Below are 17,517 nucleotides of genomic sequence, written 5' to 3'. Positions count from 1 at the left end.
CTGTTTCCGACAACTACGTATAGTACTTGAAAGACCCCGCTTCTTTTCAATTCCCATGGGATGGGTAATTGTCGGTTGCTCCAAAAACGCAGTAGGAACCAACAATTTAGAAATAATCAAAAATTACGCGAGAGTGGTTCTCTGCTTCTTCTTTCATTTCTCTGTAATTTCACGTCGTCCATTTGTGAGTGTACTGTGTGATGTATCATGCTTTGACCGTTTGTTCGCCACATACATCCTTCTATCTGTCTGTCGGTCTGCCTGACTGTTCGTCCATCTGCCCCTCTAACTTTATAACTCTTTGATCAGAATGCTCTCAACCTCAGTTTTTTTCTAAATTTTCTGTCAGTCCGTCTGCTCACCAGCCACTTCTTCCTTTTGCATTTCTTCATGTCTATTAATTCAGTCTATCTTTAAATGCATCTCATGTTCTTCCGAGTTTCCGATATTCAGCTATTCGATCTATTAGAATCTTCATATAAGTTTTCACTCATCTGACAGCTCACCTCACCCTCACAATTCCTTTCTTGGAGCATTTAAATAGCGAAGAACCACGCCCACTTCTATTAAACTCACGAAACACCCCAGCGCCTCTTCCACACCGCAGCTCTTCCCTTTTTTCTTTTGAAGAAAAAATTCACCACTTTGGCTGCACAGCTGCAGGTGTGGAGCTTTGGTTTTTCAAAAGTACAACATTTGTAAAGATTCGACTAATAACGGGTGTGGCTTTGCCCGTAATTCCTGCTACAAATAATTTTTTTTCTGCAAAATAACGAAACAACTGCACTCTCTCCCGCTACTCGTCGCCACAGTTTACCTGAAAAGTTGGTCAGTTGATCTTCCGAACGGACTCTCATTCCAAACAGCAATTTCATTCGACGAAATAGGCGTGCTCTAAGCGATGCCCATGATGTGTTCTTTTGCTCTTGAAGAACGCATGAAATCGCCTCCAATATTGATTTTTGCCTTAGTCCTTTGTTCCGGATTGTGGTTAAACATCGAAGCTTTGTCCGAATTCATGCAATTTTCTACGTCAGTCGGCGCCAATTTGATGAAGTTACAGTTTTTGCTTGCCTTAGTGGTGCACAATCGCAAAATCCACGGGGATTATAGAACCGATTTTCCTGGAACGAAGCACTTTAGGGAACCGCCAAGTGCACCTCTGTGATTGTGTTCACCGCAGCTTGAACTCGTTCATTTCTTATCAGCGCTTGCATGCGCCGGTTCATACCTCAAGCATTCTGAAGCGTTCCATATAGCAAAGAGTACCCAGATAACCTGCATATAATCGCATCTGTGACATGTTGTTCGCTATATTTCGTTTTTTTCTACTATTTTTCCTACGCAGCCCCCACTACAAGACAACACAGCACGGCAGAGAATTTGACGATCTAATACGTTTTTATATGGATCGTAAAGGCCCGTTAAAGTGTTTTGTTTTGAATATTAACTCAGACGGATCCAATCTACTACAATATTTCTCACGTTTGCAGGGTTTTCCATATGGTTGGCTCTTTTCCAACAGAAATTGGACGAAACATCCGAACACCTGATTGATATGTGCAAGTGTTACCGCATGGTTTTGCATTCTGAGCAACCGCTAGAAATTTCCCGATAGCTTTCGAGTGGGCTTCTGAGATAAATTTTGGATAAAGTGAAAAATCTGAAATCTTCCTACAAGTGCACATTCCAGAAGCAGCCTGGAGCATTACGAAAGTTAAACTTTGTGTAGAATTTCAAACTGAAAACGAGCCATTCTTTGAGGAGGTTCTTCTTCAAAACTCCTTCGTTTGCAGTACATCAATTACCAACAAAGTTTTTATTTTTTATTTTTTAATCAACTTCAATATTTTGGCTGATATTCTGCCGCTGTTTCGCTTCTTCTTCTTAAACCCATCTTCAATGAACTGCACGGGCCTGACAATGATGCCATTAATGGCATCCAGAGGCCTTTAATTGAGAATGCCCTCATTTTTGAATGAATTTTTGCATTACTCACAAAACTTGGTTCTTTGTAGCAGCTAGAAAGTATGGATTCCATTATTTGTAGAAGAGGCGGTGGTTCAAATTACGTCTACTCTTTTTTTTAAAGATGAGTCAATTATCCAGTTTCCTCCCTGGTTATCATGTTTCATGTAACATCTACACTAATTTCAGTCCATCTGCTGCTGAACGGGAATTTTTTTTTCGTTTTCAGGCGTCAGATAATTATTTCTTCTTTTAGATCCCACCATCTAAAAGCATTTGTTCATTTCAAGAAAACCTCGTTGGCTTAAGAAGTGTTGAGAGCCAGAATATTAGGCGACTGCTCGTGAAATCTCCACAATTAGCTTGTATCGAAACATTTCCAAGTGAGAAAACAACAACAATAAAACAGTAATACTAAAGTACCGAGAAATATGTATGAACATGGAACAATCATGTGCTAAATATAAGTACGTAATTAGTTGGAAGAATATATGTGAGAAATATAAAATATTTATATTAATAAAATACTACTTAATGCATCGCCTACACACATCTGGTCTTATCTCTATAGCGTTTGCAATTTTATAGAACTCATTATCTGTACTCAGTTGCTTAGCGGTTTTCTAAGCGACCGCACTCCTCCTCGGTGTCTTTGGTGCCAACGGAAGAAAAGAGAAATAGGCCTGCTTGGCCAAAATATGTTTGTGAACTATAATAGTTGAAGTTTTAGTAACTTGACAATCTTTGCAATATTGATTAATATGTAATGCAATTGATTGAAGATTTTATCACAGACTCGCGACCGATATTTTTGATCTTCAATACTGCAACGATCTACACAACAGACATCAATTTTTTTTATCATACTGAGATTCTGCAATCTTGCACACATTTCATATTTATTACTATTTGCTCCATTTACCCCTCATTTATATTCATTGCCACCCCTAATTTTTGATTTTACCAAGTAAATTTTGCTAGAGAACGAAAATAGTCATTTAAAATAAATTGCATGATGAATAGGACGTTGTAACTTTACAACACCTGAAGTTTGCTACTTCCTCGCTATACGTATGGGTGAGCACCATTCACGTACATACAATGATTCCTGACGTATTTTGGGAATTCCTGAGTTGTTGCTTGTAGTCTTGAATGATGATGATGCCATCTTAAATTCTTTTGCTTTCGACTTCAAATCCGAGACATTCGAAGCCCAGAGTCGAAAATGTGTCGCTGAATGGATTTTTGTGATGGGAAGACCATTTCGTCCCTACCTGCAAGACACATTCCACAACTAAATGTGTACCCCTCTTCAATGATTCAGCAACGCACTCTCTGTTCCGAAAATCATTTTGATGCGGCTCTTGATGCTCCTTTCATCCAGAAAGAACGGTTTCAGTTTCACCGGTTCGGAATCACCAAAAGGCACGGTCCGAGTTCAGCATACCGGCATGAACAGGTTTTTTTGCCTCAAGTGCATATCTCATGGAATTTATAGAACCCTGTTCGTTTTATGAAAAAAAATACGATGATTACATGATAATATCGGCGCCAACACTAAATGTTAGTTTGTTAATATTAAAGGCGTGGCGTGTTAAAGGACAGGAGCAAAGTAACACTTTCTCAGGAATGTTCCCTTCACGGAATATAATCGTGAAAGTGCATCCAGTAAGGTGATCATTTGTTTCTCCTTCTTACCTACTATTCGATGTTTGTCCATGATAAACTCTGAGCGCTCATTTTAAATATGGACACTAACTTATATCAACACGAACGGCGATAGAAACGTATTTTATTTGCGATTCTGTGAGGTCATCTTCCAAAATTTGGGCTACTTTCCCAGCAGTAACTGTCTCTCTCATCTGTAAACTCTCGCAAACGGTGGAATAATAGTTCTGTCGTTATTATTCACTTGCATGGAGCAAATGTCCTCTTTATCGCTTCACTGAATTGTCAGATGAGCAGCAATCAAAGCGGCTCTTTAGTTCACGTCACTTTCTCTAGTGTTTTTTCTCAGTTCACTAAATAATGTAATGATGTCGATGTGGACCGATTGTGCTGAAATAATTGTTCCTAATTATGCTATGGTCGTAAACAACCTGCAATCTTAAATCTGTGACAGTTCTATGTATGTGATTCTGTGTCGAATGAGAAAACAGGCTACTTTATTACATCGGAAAATTCTCGTCAAGGTACGCGTCATCAGTAGAAATTGTTGTGATCAAATTAAAAGTATGGATTACTTCTCGAGCAGCGGCTGAATTGTGCCAACTATTCGCCCCTGTTATGTCGCAAATTTTTGGGAGATGCATAGCCGTCATTAGGGCGCCGTCAACGGAACATTCAACCTCAACCCTTAATATCCAGAGAGTGTAGACGTATAGTGCTCAGTGAATAACATCATACTAGCGAACAAATCTCCTTGCGTGCTTCCCGGAGCAGATATGTATTAAGCGGTTATCCTGAGGAATAATCAAGGTTGTCTTGGAGCCAGCGCTTTTCATGTACTGGGAATCATGGGGGTTAGTGCCCATAGCAGGAGGAATGGAGTCATTTGGTATATTCGTCTACAGCAAAACAAACAACCGGGCAACTCTAAATTATGAGTTGACTTTCTTGACCTTGAGGCAGCATATCAAATACATAATCAGAGGTGGTGATCGAATCCACTATAAAAACTGGAGATGAGGTAGTAGATTGCGGGATCCGAGGTGGTTCCGCTCATCTCACCATAATCGTTGTGAAAAAAAATGGCGTGGGAACCGCTTTATTTCCTACGAGGTACGTTGGAACGGGCCTCTATGCACACGCAGCGCGTGCACAAAGGCGTGGCGCGCTGCAACTGAAATCGTCGCAATCGTCATAGAGTCTTTGACCCCGCTTTTTGCGTCTTCACCTGACTTCACCGCTGGAAGGCTTGGGGTCTCCCGTAAACTGCCACCGAGTGGCCTGAGCACCTCAGGACGACAGCCTCCGGCAGGTCTGCTTAACGAATCGGGGAATTTTTGCCAAGACTCCACGCTATCTCTATGCATTTGACTCATTTAGGTTGATTTGGCAGGGTATTAGACAACAGCACCTTTTTGGGTTACTTTCGCCATATAAATGTACAAGTTATATAGCCCATACGTGCCCAGAGCGTGTACTCAAATTGCTGTTGTATGTTGTTAGTCGCTTTTAGTACAAGCACGACCACCGCGAAGAGGTAGTAGTGGTATCAGACTCGTATGCCCTGCCTCTCCAAACAATAAGGCTTTATATTCTTAGCCGAAGAGTAGAACGGAGGACCACTCCCAAGAACAACCGGAGCATAACCACTCAACATCATCTCCATTTAAATCCACGATGAAGGACAGACAATTTCTATGTATACCTCTGCAAAAACTTGCAGTTCGTTCCTTATCCTAAGAGGGGGGGGGATAAATATTGTGTCTATATGCTACCTTAAATTTGTTGGTATGAGCTTAGTTACGACGCTATTCTTGCATTACTGTATCTGTCACTTTAATACCAATGCAATCAAATGGAAGAATTAAGAGACGTGGAAGAAATGAAAATTAGAATTTTTAAAAATAAAAATAAAACTTTCCCGAGATTAGGAGGACGCGGAAGGAAGATTACGACTTGTATGGATCAGTTATTCTTCATATGTTAGCAACCAAGCTGCTTGCACCATTGATCGATTTTCAGGTGCTTCAGTGTGAAATCATTAGACAGAGATGATCCTGGACTCTTTGAGTAGGCTGGATCCGAGAATCCAGGCTTAGTGAAACTGTCTTGTGCACAGCTTTGCAAATCTTCTCAGTGACCTACAGTCATAGGGCAATTGAGGAACTTAGGATCTACTTTTGTGTCTTACTTTCACAGGTATAGATACAGTGTCACGCAAAGAATCAGTCATTGCCAACAATGAGGCTAGTATTCAGTTATGAATTTTCACGCCTATATTTTGCGTTGATGACTAACATTTCCCGCACTTGTACTCCCTTACAGTAACCAGAAACTATGTTTGTGCGGGTGACCGCGACGCCTCTACCACCCTAGCCGACATGACATGTATAGTAGCTCACAGGGCTTGATTGCGCCACTACTTTCATCGCAAAACACATCGTAGACATTTTTCTCTGTCTTTCTTGTTTTATTTTTACTACTAAGAATCCTGAGAAATCCGTTAAACGGATAATTACATATACTTTTCTGGTGGAGGCAATTCCTATTTAAATCCAGCTTCTGAGACCTCTTTGTGAATCTCGTAGTGAAACCTCCATCTAAAGGATAAGGCATAAAGTGTCTCGCGTTAATAAGCTCGCTTAGTATGCGCCATCACGCTCACTTCAGCTTGCTTATACCGTAATATAATCACGTTCAGAGACATTCCTGATTAAGAATCCTTCAGCTACTACAGATCGTAGTTAAAGGCATCATCCCACGAATCTGAGGTGGTGCAGATATCAGGTGGAGTATTCGTATACAGGATGGGAGACTACGGAGAGGGGGGTGATCCCGTCCATTTTTTCCTAATTGCCGTAAAAAACGGCCCGGAAGATACGACTTCATTCGTTTTGGCGCACCATTTTGTGCAAGAGGTTCGATTGGAGCGCGCCAGTCTTGTGCGGCGCCGCATCTTCCGAGCCGTTTTTTACGGCAATTAGCAAGAAATGGACGGAATCACCTCCCTCTCCAGGTCTTCCATCCCGTATACGAATACTCCACCTGAAATCTGCACCACTTCAGATTCGTAGGGTGATGCCTTTAAAGCTGAAGACCTTCTCAACTCAACTTCAGCTATGGAATTGGCATTGGATTTAAAGGCATCACCCCACGAATCTGAGGTGGTGCCGATTTCAGGTGGAGTATTCGTATACGGGATGGGAGACTATGGAGAGGGGGGTGATTCCATCCATTTCTTTCTAATTGCCGTAAAAAACGGCCCGGAAGATACGGCGCGTGCACAATGCTGACGCGCTCCAACCGGACTCGTTGTAGAAAATAGCGCTCCGGAACGCTCGAAACCGTATCTTTCGGGCCGTTTTCTTTGGCAATTAGGAAGAAATGAAGGGAATCACCCTCCTCTCAATAATCTACGATCCCGTATACGAACACTCCACCGGAAATCGTATCACCCCAGATTCGTGGGGTGATGCCTTTAAGAAAGGTCGTTACCAGACCTGTTGTCTGAAAATGGACTTACAGGGAGCATTGACTTTGTTGACGTAAACTGAACTAGTGAGAAGCACCAGCGCATCAACCTTATTTATTACATCAGGAGGACATCATGACTCCACCAGTGACTTTAAGAAGGATTATACATTAAAAGGTCATTAACCAAATAGAAATGTTATGTCGTCGCTACCATTGCTATCTTTAATTAATTAATTATAGAAGATATACTGTTGCATATATTCGCAGCAATTAATTAATGTCATTAATTGCAGCGACAACGCATTATGGTCAAAAACACTGTTCATCACCCAATGAAATGCAAAATAATTTAAAAGCCCAATTAAATGCAAATACATGAATTTCGTTATCCATCATTTGAAGATGGAAACTTTTCCAAGATTTACAAGCCGTTTTATGACCGTAGAAAGATTTTTTTCTGTGAAAGATAAGAAACAAAAACAAGCACCCAACAAGAGAAATTTGGATGACTACAGATGATCTGATGCGAAAAAATGTACAAGGAAGAAATGAGAGATTAAAAAGAATGTTAGGGAGTTGTGCGACCAAATTAGAGGTTCTCAAAATGAGGAAATTGTTGATGACAGTGAGAAAGCGAGATAAATGTATTGTGGATCTGGAAAAGAAAGCAGAAAACAATTCTCTAAGCAGAATAACTTTGCTGAATTTGAAAAAACAAAATTCCAGAACAGTTCATTCCAATTTTTAGGAGAAAAGAAACTGAATATACTAGACTACCAAGAAACGCTTAAACGCATCACTCCACGAATCTGAGGTGGTACGGATTTCAGGTGGAGTATTTGTATACGGTATAGTAGATTATGGAGAGGGGGTGATTCCGTCCATTTCTTCTTAATTGCCGTTAAAAAAAAACGGCCCGGAAGATACGGCTTCATTCGTTTTGGCGCACCATTTTGTACATGAGGTTCGATTGGAGCGCGCCAGCCTCGTGCGGCGCCGCATCTTCCGGGCTTTTTTACGGCAATTAGGAAGAAATGCACGGAATCACCCTCCTCTCCATAATTTACTATCCCTTATAAAAATACTCCACCTGAAATCTGCATCACCTCAGATTCGTGATATGCTGCCTTTAAAAGACCGGCCTCATGAGCCTCGTTATTGACACCTGCTGATTACGAAATAGAATTAGAAAAATAGAAGAATAGAACAAAGAGAGAAATGAAGCAAAGGAGAGGAAATAAGGTTATTGATGAGGAAAACGAAAGAATAGGGAAGGAGAGAATAAAGTGTGAAGAATTAAATAAGTTTTAGGAGAACGAGAGGTAGAGGTGAAATAGAGGAAGATAGACGGGGAGAAAACGTTGAAGAGAATAGATAAATAAATAACTAAGGAGAGAATAACCGATCATTTCTTTAGCGTTGCGTTCACACTTGGGCAAATCACCCTGCAAAGTGATCAATAATCGATTTTGAGCCAAAAGCTGACCTCTAAATTACTCTGAAAAAGAACTAGTGAGAACCTAGGTTGGGTCAGGTGAGAGTCCTCCTCTACTCGAGCACCGGGGTGGATGTTGAAAATGGCTTTGTTACAACAGAGCATGTCGGGCAGCTACATGCGTTGCCCAATAGGACAGCTGTGTCCAGACGGCTGTCTGGATTACACGCACATTTCGTTTTTTTAGCGCGTTATGCCAGCCATTGGTCCTATTCGTAACGGAATTTATCACGAGAACACATTTTAATGTTTTAAGGAGGGTCATGTAGTGTAAAGGGAACATTTCTGAACGATTTTTCCTGCGCTTGCTTATTGCCACTTACTATGAAATTCTAAAAGAGTGGACGTTGTTTCACTATTTTTGTGCGCTCCTTATTAATCAATAATCAATTGCGTTCTGAAAAATATAGCTGAGGAAAGTTCTTTGAAGAGAATTTCAAAAGAAAAGCTCCGAAAGGGTAACTTTTACAAGCAAAGCTACTATGCGCCGACATTGATTGACCTACTATAATATTTAAACATTGACCTGCATTTTTATTTAAATTTATTTCAATTAACGTTTTTTCAAAACCGTTCGCTTAAAAATTGAAAGCTTATCGTTATTGGTTTATGTATGTTATTGTTACGCGGTGCCATGAGCAGCGACGAAATCTGGTCCCAATTCACTTGGAACTCATTCACATAAAAAAAATTCTTCTCGGAAACTTTCGTTGGTTATTTGTAGCCGATTTAAAGACATAGATGTTAATCTTGAGAAAACGATAAGTACCTCACTTCTAGAAGAGATATTTTTAGCTGATCGTGTTGATGAAACATTCTGAGTTGGATTAAAGCTGGTCTAACATAACATATTTATTTTTATCAACCACAAGCACTAGTAGTACTCGAGAACTTGTTTGGATTTAGTATTTGTTAGAACTTTTCAAAATCCATTAAATAACAGATCCTTACAATATTATTTTCTCATGCGGTTTTGACCTAGAATCCTGGCTCTTTCCGGACTGGGAATTTGTTCTCCTCAAAAGGCTTCACAACTTGTGTGCTTATCGTACAAATAGCAGATATCTAGAAATACCTTTTGAAATCGCTGCCCCTCTCTGTCGATCGCCCTCCAGCACATATGTATACCCCGCCCTCCACCTGCAAACCGTATGGGAAACGGATTTTCGGGTTTTCTACTTTCTCTATCGTGTATCTATTTGCTCAGCATCTCTTATTGATTTCATTACAGTGAAACTACTAGTTTTTAAATAGCAAGTGTGTTCAGTTGTCAAAGTGGAGTCATGTGTATAATTCGGTCTACTGGCGTGCGTCTTCAGAGGTTCAGAGATGTGAATGGGAATTGTAGCAGTTTTTATTGTTCCTTATCTAAAATTTCTCATGTAGATGTAACATGATGGGTGCTTTGAAGCAGTCTGCTAGCTGTTACTAATTTCTAGCTAATCGATTTCCTAGGACATTCGAGACATTTGGTTGTTGGTGTTATTTCACTACATTCTGTCTTCTACATTTTTATTTCTGTTCACATACTCCAATATTCACTTATTTGTTGACTTCTTGATCATTCTAATAGATTTCCTCCAACTTTCGTGGCTTTGTTTTCCGCTTTATTTACACTTCCTCCACGATCTACTTTCGCTTCGCACATCTCATAAGCGTGACTTTTTTGTTTGTCTGTCTGCGTCTCTCTTCTTAGCTCTTTTTCAGCTCTGCGAATCGGTTGTCTGAGACAACAAAGCAAGCATTTCGTTTCTTTTGAAAAAATTAATGAAGTGACATCAGCTTGACGTTGTTGCTGCTCCTTTGGCTCCACTTCCCTTTCCTTCTACTGTTGCCGATTTTGATAAAGGTTGGGAATCCAGGAAGAACAGAGAAAGCCGTGTGATGAAGTCGTGAACGCTCGTCAGCATGCGGATGATAAAACAGTCAAAACTGAGTAATGTGCGCGGAAATTTCCGCTTAAATAGTTTTCCAGAGCGATTTGGCCAGTATCTCTTCTGGATTTCCCGAGTAATCTGTGGGAATTGAAGGACGCAGCTCGAAAATCTACCGAAAACGAACTTGAGCTTCATCATGTACTGCGCTTGATATTTCTTTGAAGCAGTTATGGTTGGAATTGCGTTTCTCATTTATGGACCATTTAGGACAAGAAACTTGATTATTTCTATGACTGACCCTCTGCGTCCCTAACCACTCCGTTTTTACACGCGCTCGTTTTGTTGTCAGCGTGTTCTATTGCTTCACTGACAACTAGAACAAACTTCGCCTAATCATCTGCCGTTTGTTTAAGCAACCTTGACGGTCTGGCTCTTTGAGCCGCTAGCGCCTTTCGAGCGACCATCGTTTACCCTAACGATAAAGCTAACAATTAACGTCGTCTCTTGAGCCAAATTGACGATTTTTCTCCTTTCTCGTTAGTTGCAACGTCGTTACTCCCCATCACTGTATCCGTACATTTAGTTCACTGAGCTTGCAAGCCATTCTTTCTGGGTAAGGGGAACTGCCACAAATCCCGACTCAAGCTCTAAATTTAGCACATCCGAATGCTTTATCGTTGAGGGCAGTGCAGTCCAAGTCCTTATCGTTCCAAAGGAATTCATGAGAGAAAAAATTGCAATGGGCACACATGCACAAATAATATAATCATCACCGCCTCGTGATACACATGTTATGATTGCAATCTTGGTCGATATATGAACTCAGAGAGTATAGTCCGGTGAAAACGACATGAGTCACGAGTGCAGTTGTGGTGCATTTGCGTACGCGCTCGAAACGGCGCGGTGGAGGCAGCGGTTGAAATCGGGGTGGGACCATGGTGAAATGCAGAAATGGGTGGCGGCAGCGAAGATCCTTACATGATCCCAACCTCTGCGCTCTACCGCGCCGCTTCGAGCGCAGCCGCCTGCTCAACTGTCTGTGCTTCATGTTGTTTTGACTCAACTATAGATAGCCGAGCAATGTAACATTATCGCATCCACTAGTTCAAGTTATCATATTTATTCGCAGAAATTATTAAGAGATCAGGATCACTTTTCGTTTTCTAAACTTCATAGTAAACCCTCTTCGCGTGGTCCGGCCAAAACGACGTGGGTGCAGTTGCGTAAGCGGCTGCATTCGAAGGCGCGGGGAGGTACCGGCTAGGAGCGAATGAGGGACCGTCGCGTACTGTAACGAAGAATGGTGCTAGCAAAGGTTCTCCCTCGATTCTAACCGCCACACTTCACCACAATGCTACTTAATATTGTTTTGAACGTACTATAGTAATTTTTACAAACCAATATGATAATATGCATAACAAAGGGAATTCATGCGGCACCACCTACCTAACAACTTGTGAGGTTAAAGGCATCACCCCACGAATCTGGATTTCCGGTGGAGTATTCGTTTACGGGATGGGAGACTATGGGGAGGAGGGTGATTCCGTCCATTTCTTCCTAATTGCCGTAAAAAACGGCCCGGAAGACACGGCTTCATTCGTTTTGGCGCACCATTTTGTACAAGAGGTTCGATTGGAGCGCGCCAGTCTTCTGCGGCGCCGCATCTTCCGGGCCGTTTTTTACGGCAATTAGCAAGAAATGGACGGAATCACCTCCCTCTCCAGGTCTCCCATCCCGTATACGAATACTCCACCTGAAATCTGCACCACTTCAGATTCGTGGGGTGATGCCTTTAATGAAGAAGAATTATCTTTCTAGGATTTTTCTTGCAAGTTTTCCTTCCCTACTAATTGCTTTCTCGTAGCTTTTATCGCTTCTCCACTATTTCCTTCGTAAACTCGTGCTCAGTTCACGAGCGGGGTAATTGCAAAATTCGGCTTTGCCCCTCACTAAGTGTTTTGTTCTAGTTCCTAAAACCTCTCCTATACGGAGTTTTAACTAGTTGTTCCTTGAAGGCAGCGTATCACGAAACTGATGATGTTGAGGTTTCCGTGGGCAAATATGGTGTCCAGGATATAAGTTACGAGAATGAGCACTGCTCAATTCTCCCTCACTAATCGTAATGAAAAACGGCGCGGAAAACTGCGTTTGACCGGAAGGTGTAGAAGGGTGGCACCACGCTCATATTCGTAATCTACACCCTGAACTCTGTATTTTCCCACAGTTCCCTACTGCATTAGTTTCGTGATACTATTTCCTTTAAATGCAGGTGAGCACGACTTTTAAATGATCAATCAGCAGCTCTGTGCTACCGTTAACTGTTGCTATTTAGTTTTTTTTTTGTGCGATGTAAAGCGGTAGTCGCAGTTTGTTTATATCTGTGTATTTCTTTTTTGTGTCAACGTGGCCGTGTGTACGCCGCAACGCAAACCTTTCTACGCTCCGATCGAACGCTAATCGCGGCAGTCTGGGCAAACATATGCATTAGAACCATTGTGTGGCGTTTTTGCACAGTGCCTGATATGAAACTGCAATTCTGCTGTGGGTTTGGCATCTCCACATCACTCTGCTGTCCTTGGGAAATCTGAAACGACAGTGATTTCTTTTCAGCTTTGAACACAATTGCTGGGTAGCGCCCCAAAACACACCTTTTGATCTGCATATAGCACTTCAACGCTAATCCTGGGTTAGTTGAGGTCGAGTATTTGTTTCTTGTTGCTTCTAGAAAACAATCGCAAGTTGCGCTTCTTGGCAGCGTGACAAATAGGATTTATTTTCAAGGAAGCAAACGGTGCCTGGAAACACGCTAATTGTAAGGGAAATTGTCCCGGATTGAGAATTGTCAGCAGCACCAAAATGTGTATTCGCCAGCAACACTGCTGTCACTGATACTGGTCTGAGCCGACTTAGGGACGTAGGAGTGCATAGGATGGGGCCAGATGGTCTGGAAGTGCGTCCTAATGTCGTATAAACATATAGCATTCTCGTTATTCGGGAATGGCTACGTAATATCGATTAATTTTCGGGTCGGTTTTTTGCTGGTTGCTGGTTGGCTGGTTCGGGTATGTTGGGTAAAACTAATCGATTACACTGTAAAATATGATAGTAAAAACTCCGAGAGAAAAAACAGTGATAGAGTCACTGGATATAGTCATTCACACACTAATTTTCTGGTAAATAGTATGTTAGATACGCATTTTTTTCAAAGGGCGTATAAGAATTGGGTTTTTCTTGGTACCTCTTGGTATATTATGCTGTATTTACTACACATGAGTTCCTGTTTATAAAAACGATCCTTTAATCTAATAACATTTAGAGGCTAGAGAAGGGAATCATTTGAATACTGACAATGTGAGTAACCTAGATAATTTTTTCTAATCTATTTTCCATTAACCTCCTTAATTGTTCCCAAACCCATGTAGATTTCTGTTTCTCCCCCGGAATTCATATTATTTCCCTTGGAAGAATTATAAAACCAACGACAAATATATCTTCTCAGATGGTCTTTTGGGGATAATTTCCTTATTATCTTAATTGTAATTCCAGTTGTGATTCTGACTTTTGATTATTTTACATCTTATTTGTCTTTGTAGTTTAGATAAATACCTAAAACATCAACAATCAAATTTGAAGGTCCTGGCGCAATTTGTGCATCGATTACCCTGTTTTGGTGCAGACCGTAATTGCCGCCATAATACACACCTTTGATCAGAGATTTGAGGTGAACGACTTTCGCCGGTAGTTTCTTTCGCCTCCATTCATATTTAAATCTTGGGGAATTTCTAAAATTTCTTTCTTTTCACCTCTCGTGTGCTGTTCAAATGGTACTCTTCCATAATATTTCTGGGAGTCCTCGCGTTAAATGGATGTCGCCGTCGTTTTAGTATTTTTGTAGCCGTTTTTCTGACGTCTCCATCCATGCTTATCAAAGACTCGATTAAGATTGCTGCAGTCAACTTTAGGTCGACAGAAATTCATTTCTATTGAAGAGTAATCAACTTGTTTCAACTTTGTTAGTTCACTTTTTTCATAATGAAGAAGTCTTTTCTTCGATGCCTATCTGTTATTACGACTCCACTTCTTGTTTTTTGAACTCACCTAAGTCATTTGGATCGTGTTTGCATCGGAAATTTTCCCCCTGAAACGAACCTTTTTAAATGTAGTACTAGAACTTCGAGGGATTCAGACTGGCTCGTAGTAAAATACGAGACCAATACAACAATACCAATACACTTCTTAGTATTTATTTCCTCGTTACTGGAGTTTGCGCCGCATACACCTCAGTAATTTAAGAATTTTCTGCAAAAATATGTTTTTGTTGCTGTCAATGTATTTTTGGTGCCTTATTGTGTATTTTTCACAATTTTTTATGTACCAATGTGCTTGTAGTGTTTTCACTCGAGAATTTCTCTTGACCGGTTCCAGACGCCGGCCTTCCGCTATCCGGCCAACGTTGTTTTCTTCGTTAAGTGTAGCTACCAGCAGATGAGCACGTGAACATCCACTACGGTAGCACACACACTTCCTTTTGGTAGCATATTCGATCACCTTTCGCAGCTGAAGAAGTACGACGGGCAGAACTATGGCCGGGTACGTTAATCTACATTTTTTCTTCCACAGCAATCGTTGCCCTTTATTCTATTGTTTTTAATAGTCGAGCTATCGTCGTCTGTCGAAATAGCACCACTTCAAAACCCCTGTTAAGTCTCAACAGTAGAGGGATTTAGAATATGTGACATCCTGCGTTAGTGGTCTTGTTGATATATTAGCTGTTGAATATTTCATATTTCTTGTTGTTTTTAAATTTTTTCGTCATTATCTGCTGCCGCCTAGTGCACGAAGTCTGCTCTCTTAAATACATCACCCCACGAATCTGAGGTGGCATGGATTTCAGGTGGAGTATTCGTATACGGAATAGTAGATTATGAAGAGGGGGGGGGGGGGGATTCTGTCCATTTCTTCCTATTTGCCGTAGAAAACGGCCCGAAAGATACCGCTTCGAGCGTTCTACAATGAGTTCGACTGAAGAGCGCCAGCCTTGTGCACACGCCGTATCTTCCGGGCCGTTTTTTACGGCAATTAGGAAGAAATGGATGGAATCACCATGCTCTCCATAATCTACTATCCCGTATACGAATTTTCCACTTGAAATCCGTACTACCTCAGATTCGTGAGGTGATGCCTTTAAAACGAAACTGCTGCTTTAGTTATTACGGATTCATTTCTAGAGCATTTCCAATTTAGATGAATTGTGCCGTCGTTCGCCGTATGCTGCATCATAATTAACGACGGTGCTATTTCCGGTTCTCAGAGAAAATTTCAAGAAACATTCAAGCGGTTCTTAAACGTACGGTGCAAGAATTGAACCAGCTGTTTCCAGTCCCCATCCAGTAGTTCTCCATTCAAATTTCTAAAAAACATATCAGATCCATTGTTTGATTCAGACTCACAAAACCTGTGCAAGATAGGAGGATGGATGATACTTATTTCGTTCACCAATATATTTTTGCTCTATTGTGATTGTAAAAAATTTGCGTGTTTTATCATCTTCATCTTTTGCAATTCTTGATCTCTCTTCTAGTTTAGCTCCTTAAAATTGAAGCAAACGTTTCGTTGGCGAAAACGAACCAGGGTAAGGTGCGGATCCCAACAACAAATTGTTTTTATGCTATACATACTTTAATGAAACGTCCAAAAATCTGAATAGAAATCCAGTATGACATGGCCTTCATGATTGATTCTGTTCTTATAGCTGGTTTCTGCAGGTCTCCTAATTGTGAGGTGTGTCCGTGGTTGTAGTTCCTTTCTGGAAGCCCTTCTACCAGCTGCAATCGGCACGAATTATTTGATAAACGAGAAGGGCGGATGGCTGCGAGCAGCCAGCTGTTGCGGTCAGCGGATAAGGCTAATGTGTGAGAAGCTGCGCGGGATGTGACGCAATCAACATTAGACACATTTGTTCCGTCAATTACGCATTTCAAGTAGTTGCAGTTGCAGTTACCTGATTGAGTAGCAGTTAGTTCAGTTAATTTCCAGTACAGATATTGAAACAAGATGTGCTTGCAAGTAATTCATTTTATTTTCTATATTATTCCATTCTATATTATTTTTTTCAATGAAAAGGACGGACAGTAGGAAGCGAGCCGCTTGCAATTTTTCAACATGCCTTTTGTCACTGCACTCAGCTTCCATTCAGTACTGAACATCGTTACTGAATGCTTAAAAGGAACATGTTATTGTCATTGGAAATAAACTCGCTTTGCGAAATACGATGGTATCTGTTTTTAATAAGATTAGTTGTTTTGCAGTGGAAATCGCAGATGTGTACCATACTAGTGAAGATCCAGCTGGTGATTTTGCAATTTTCTAAGAAATGTTCTTTTGATCTAAGTTTTGAAAATCTTCGGACACAATAACAGTTTCGTATTCAACATCTTTTGATAAGTAACCCACAGTGGAATTCTCAGTGAGCAAATTCAAAGACGTTGTAACAGTAAGGTTGCTATTGCGTTTGGATATCTCGGAATACAAAAACACCCACTGTGGCTAAATGATTTCAAAGTTTATTCAGCTGTCGAATAATGTAATGTCGAATAAACGATAACTTTAATAATCCTCCTCCAAAGTGGTGGCATTCAATAATACAATTAAAGGCATCACCCCACGAATCTGAGGTGGTACGGATTTCAGGTGGAGTATTCGTATACGGGATCGTAGATTATGGAGAAGGGTGATTCCGTCCATTGCTTCCTAATTGCCGTAGAAACGGCCCGGACGATGCGGCTTCGAGCAGTCCGGGGCACTATTTTCTACAAACAGTTCGATTGAAGCGTGCCACCCTCTTGCAGGCGCCGCATCTTCCGGACCTTTTTTTTACAGCAATTTGGAAGAAATGAACGGAATCACCCTCTTTCCCATAATCTACGACCCCGTATAGGCATAACCTACATGAAATCCTATCACTCTAGACTCGTGGGGTGATGCCTTTAAATTGGATAAAAAATTCCTACATAGTCGCCAAGCAGCAGCTGTCTT

General features: G+C 41.0%; 1 protein-coding gene across 1 annotated transcript in view; it reads left to right on the top strand.

Moving 5' to 3' along the window:
• Window positions 1–15,064: 15,064 nt before the first annotated feature.
• RB195_005709 (uncharacterized protein) overlaps window positions 15,065–17,517 on the top strand; it is a gene marked incomplete at both ends in the record, with an annotated part of 33,756 nt that continues 31,303 nt past the window's right edge. The window contains one exon of the mRNA XM_064178387.1: window positions 15,065–15,072. Coding sequence (XP_064035438.1) covers window positions 15,065–15,072 — 8 coding nt within the window. The remainder of the gene's footprint in view (window positions 15,073–17,517) is intronic.

Source organism: Necator americanus, chromosome I (genome assembly GCF_031761385.1).
Source record: "Necator americanus strain Aroian chromosome I, whole genome shotgun sequence".
Classification (NCBI taxonomy): Eukaryota; Metazoa; Nematoda; class Chromadorea; order Rhabditida; family Ancylostomatidae; genus Necator; species Necator americanus.
This window is presented reverse-complemented; position numbering and strand designations above follow the sequence as displayed.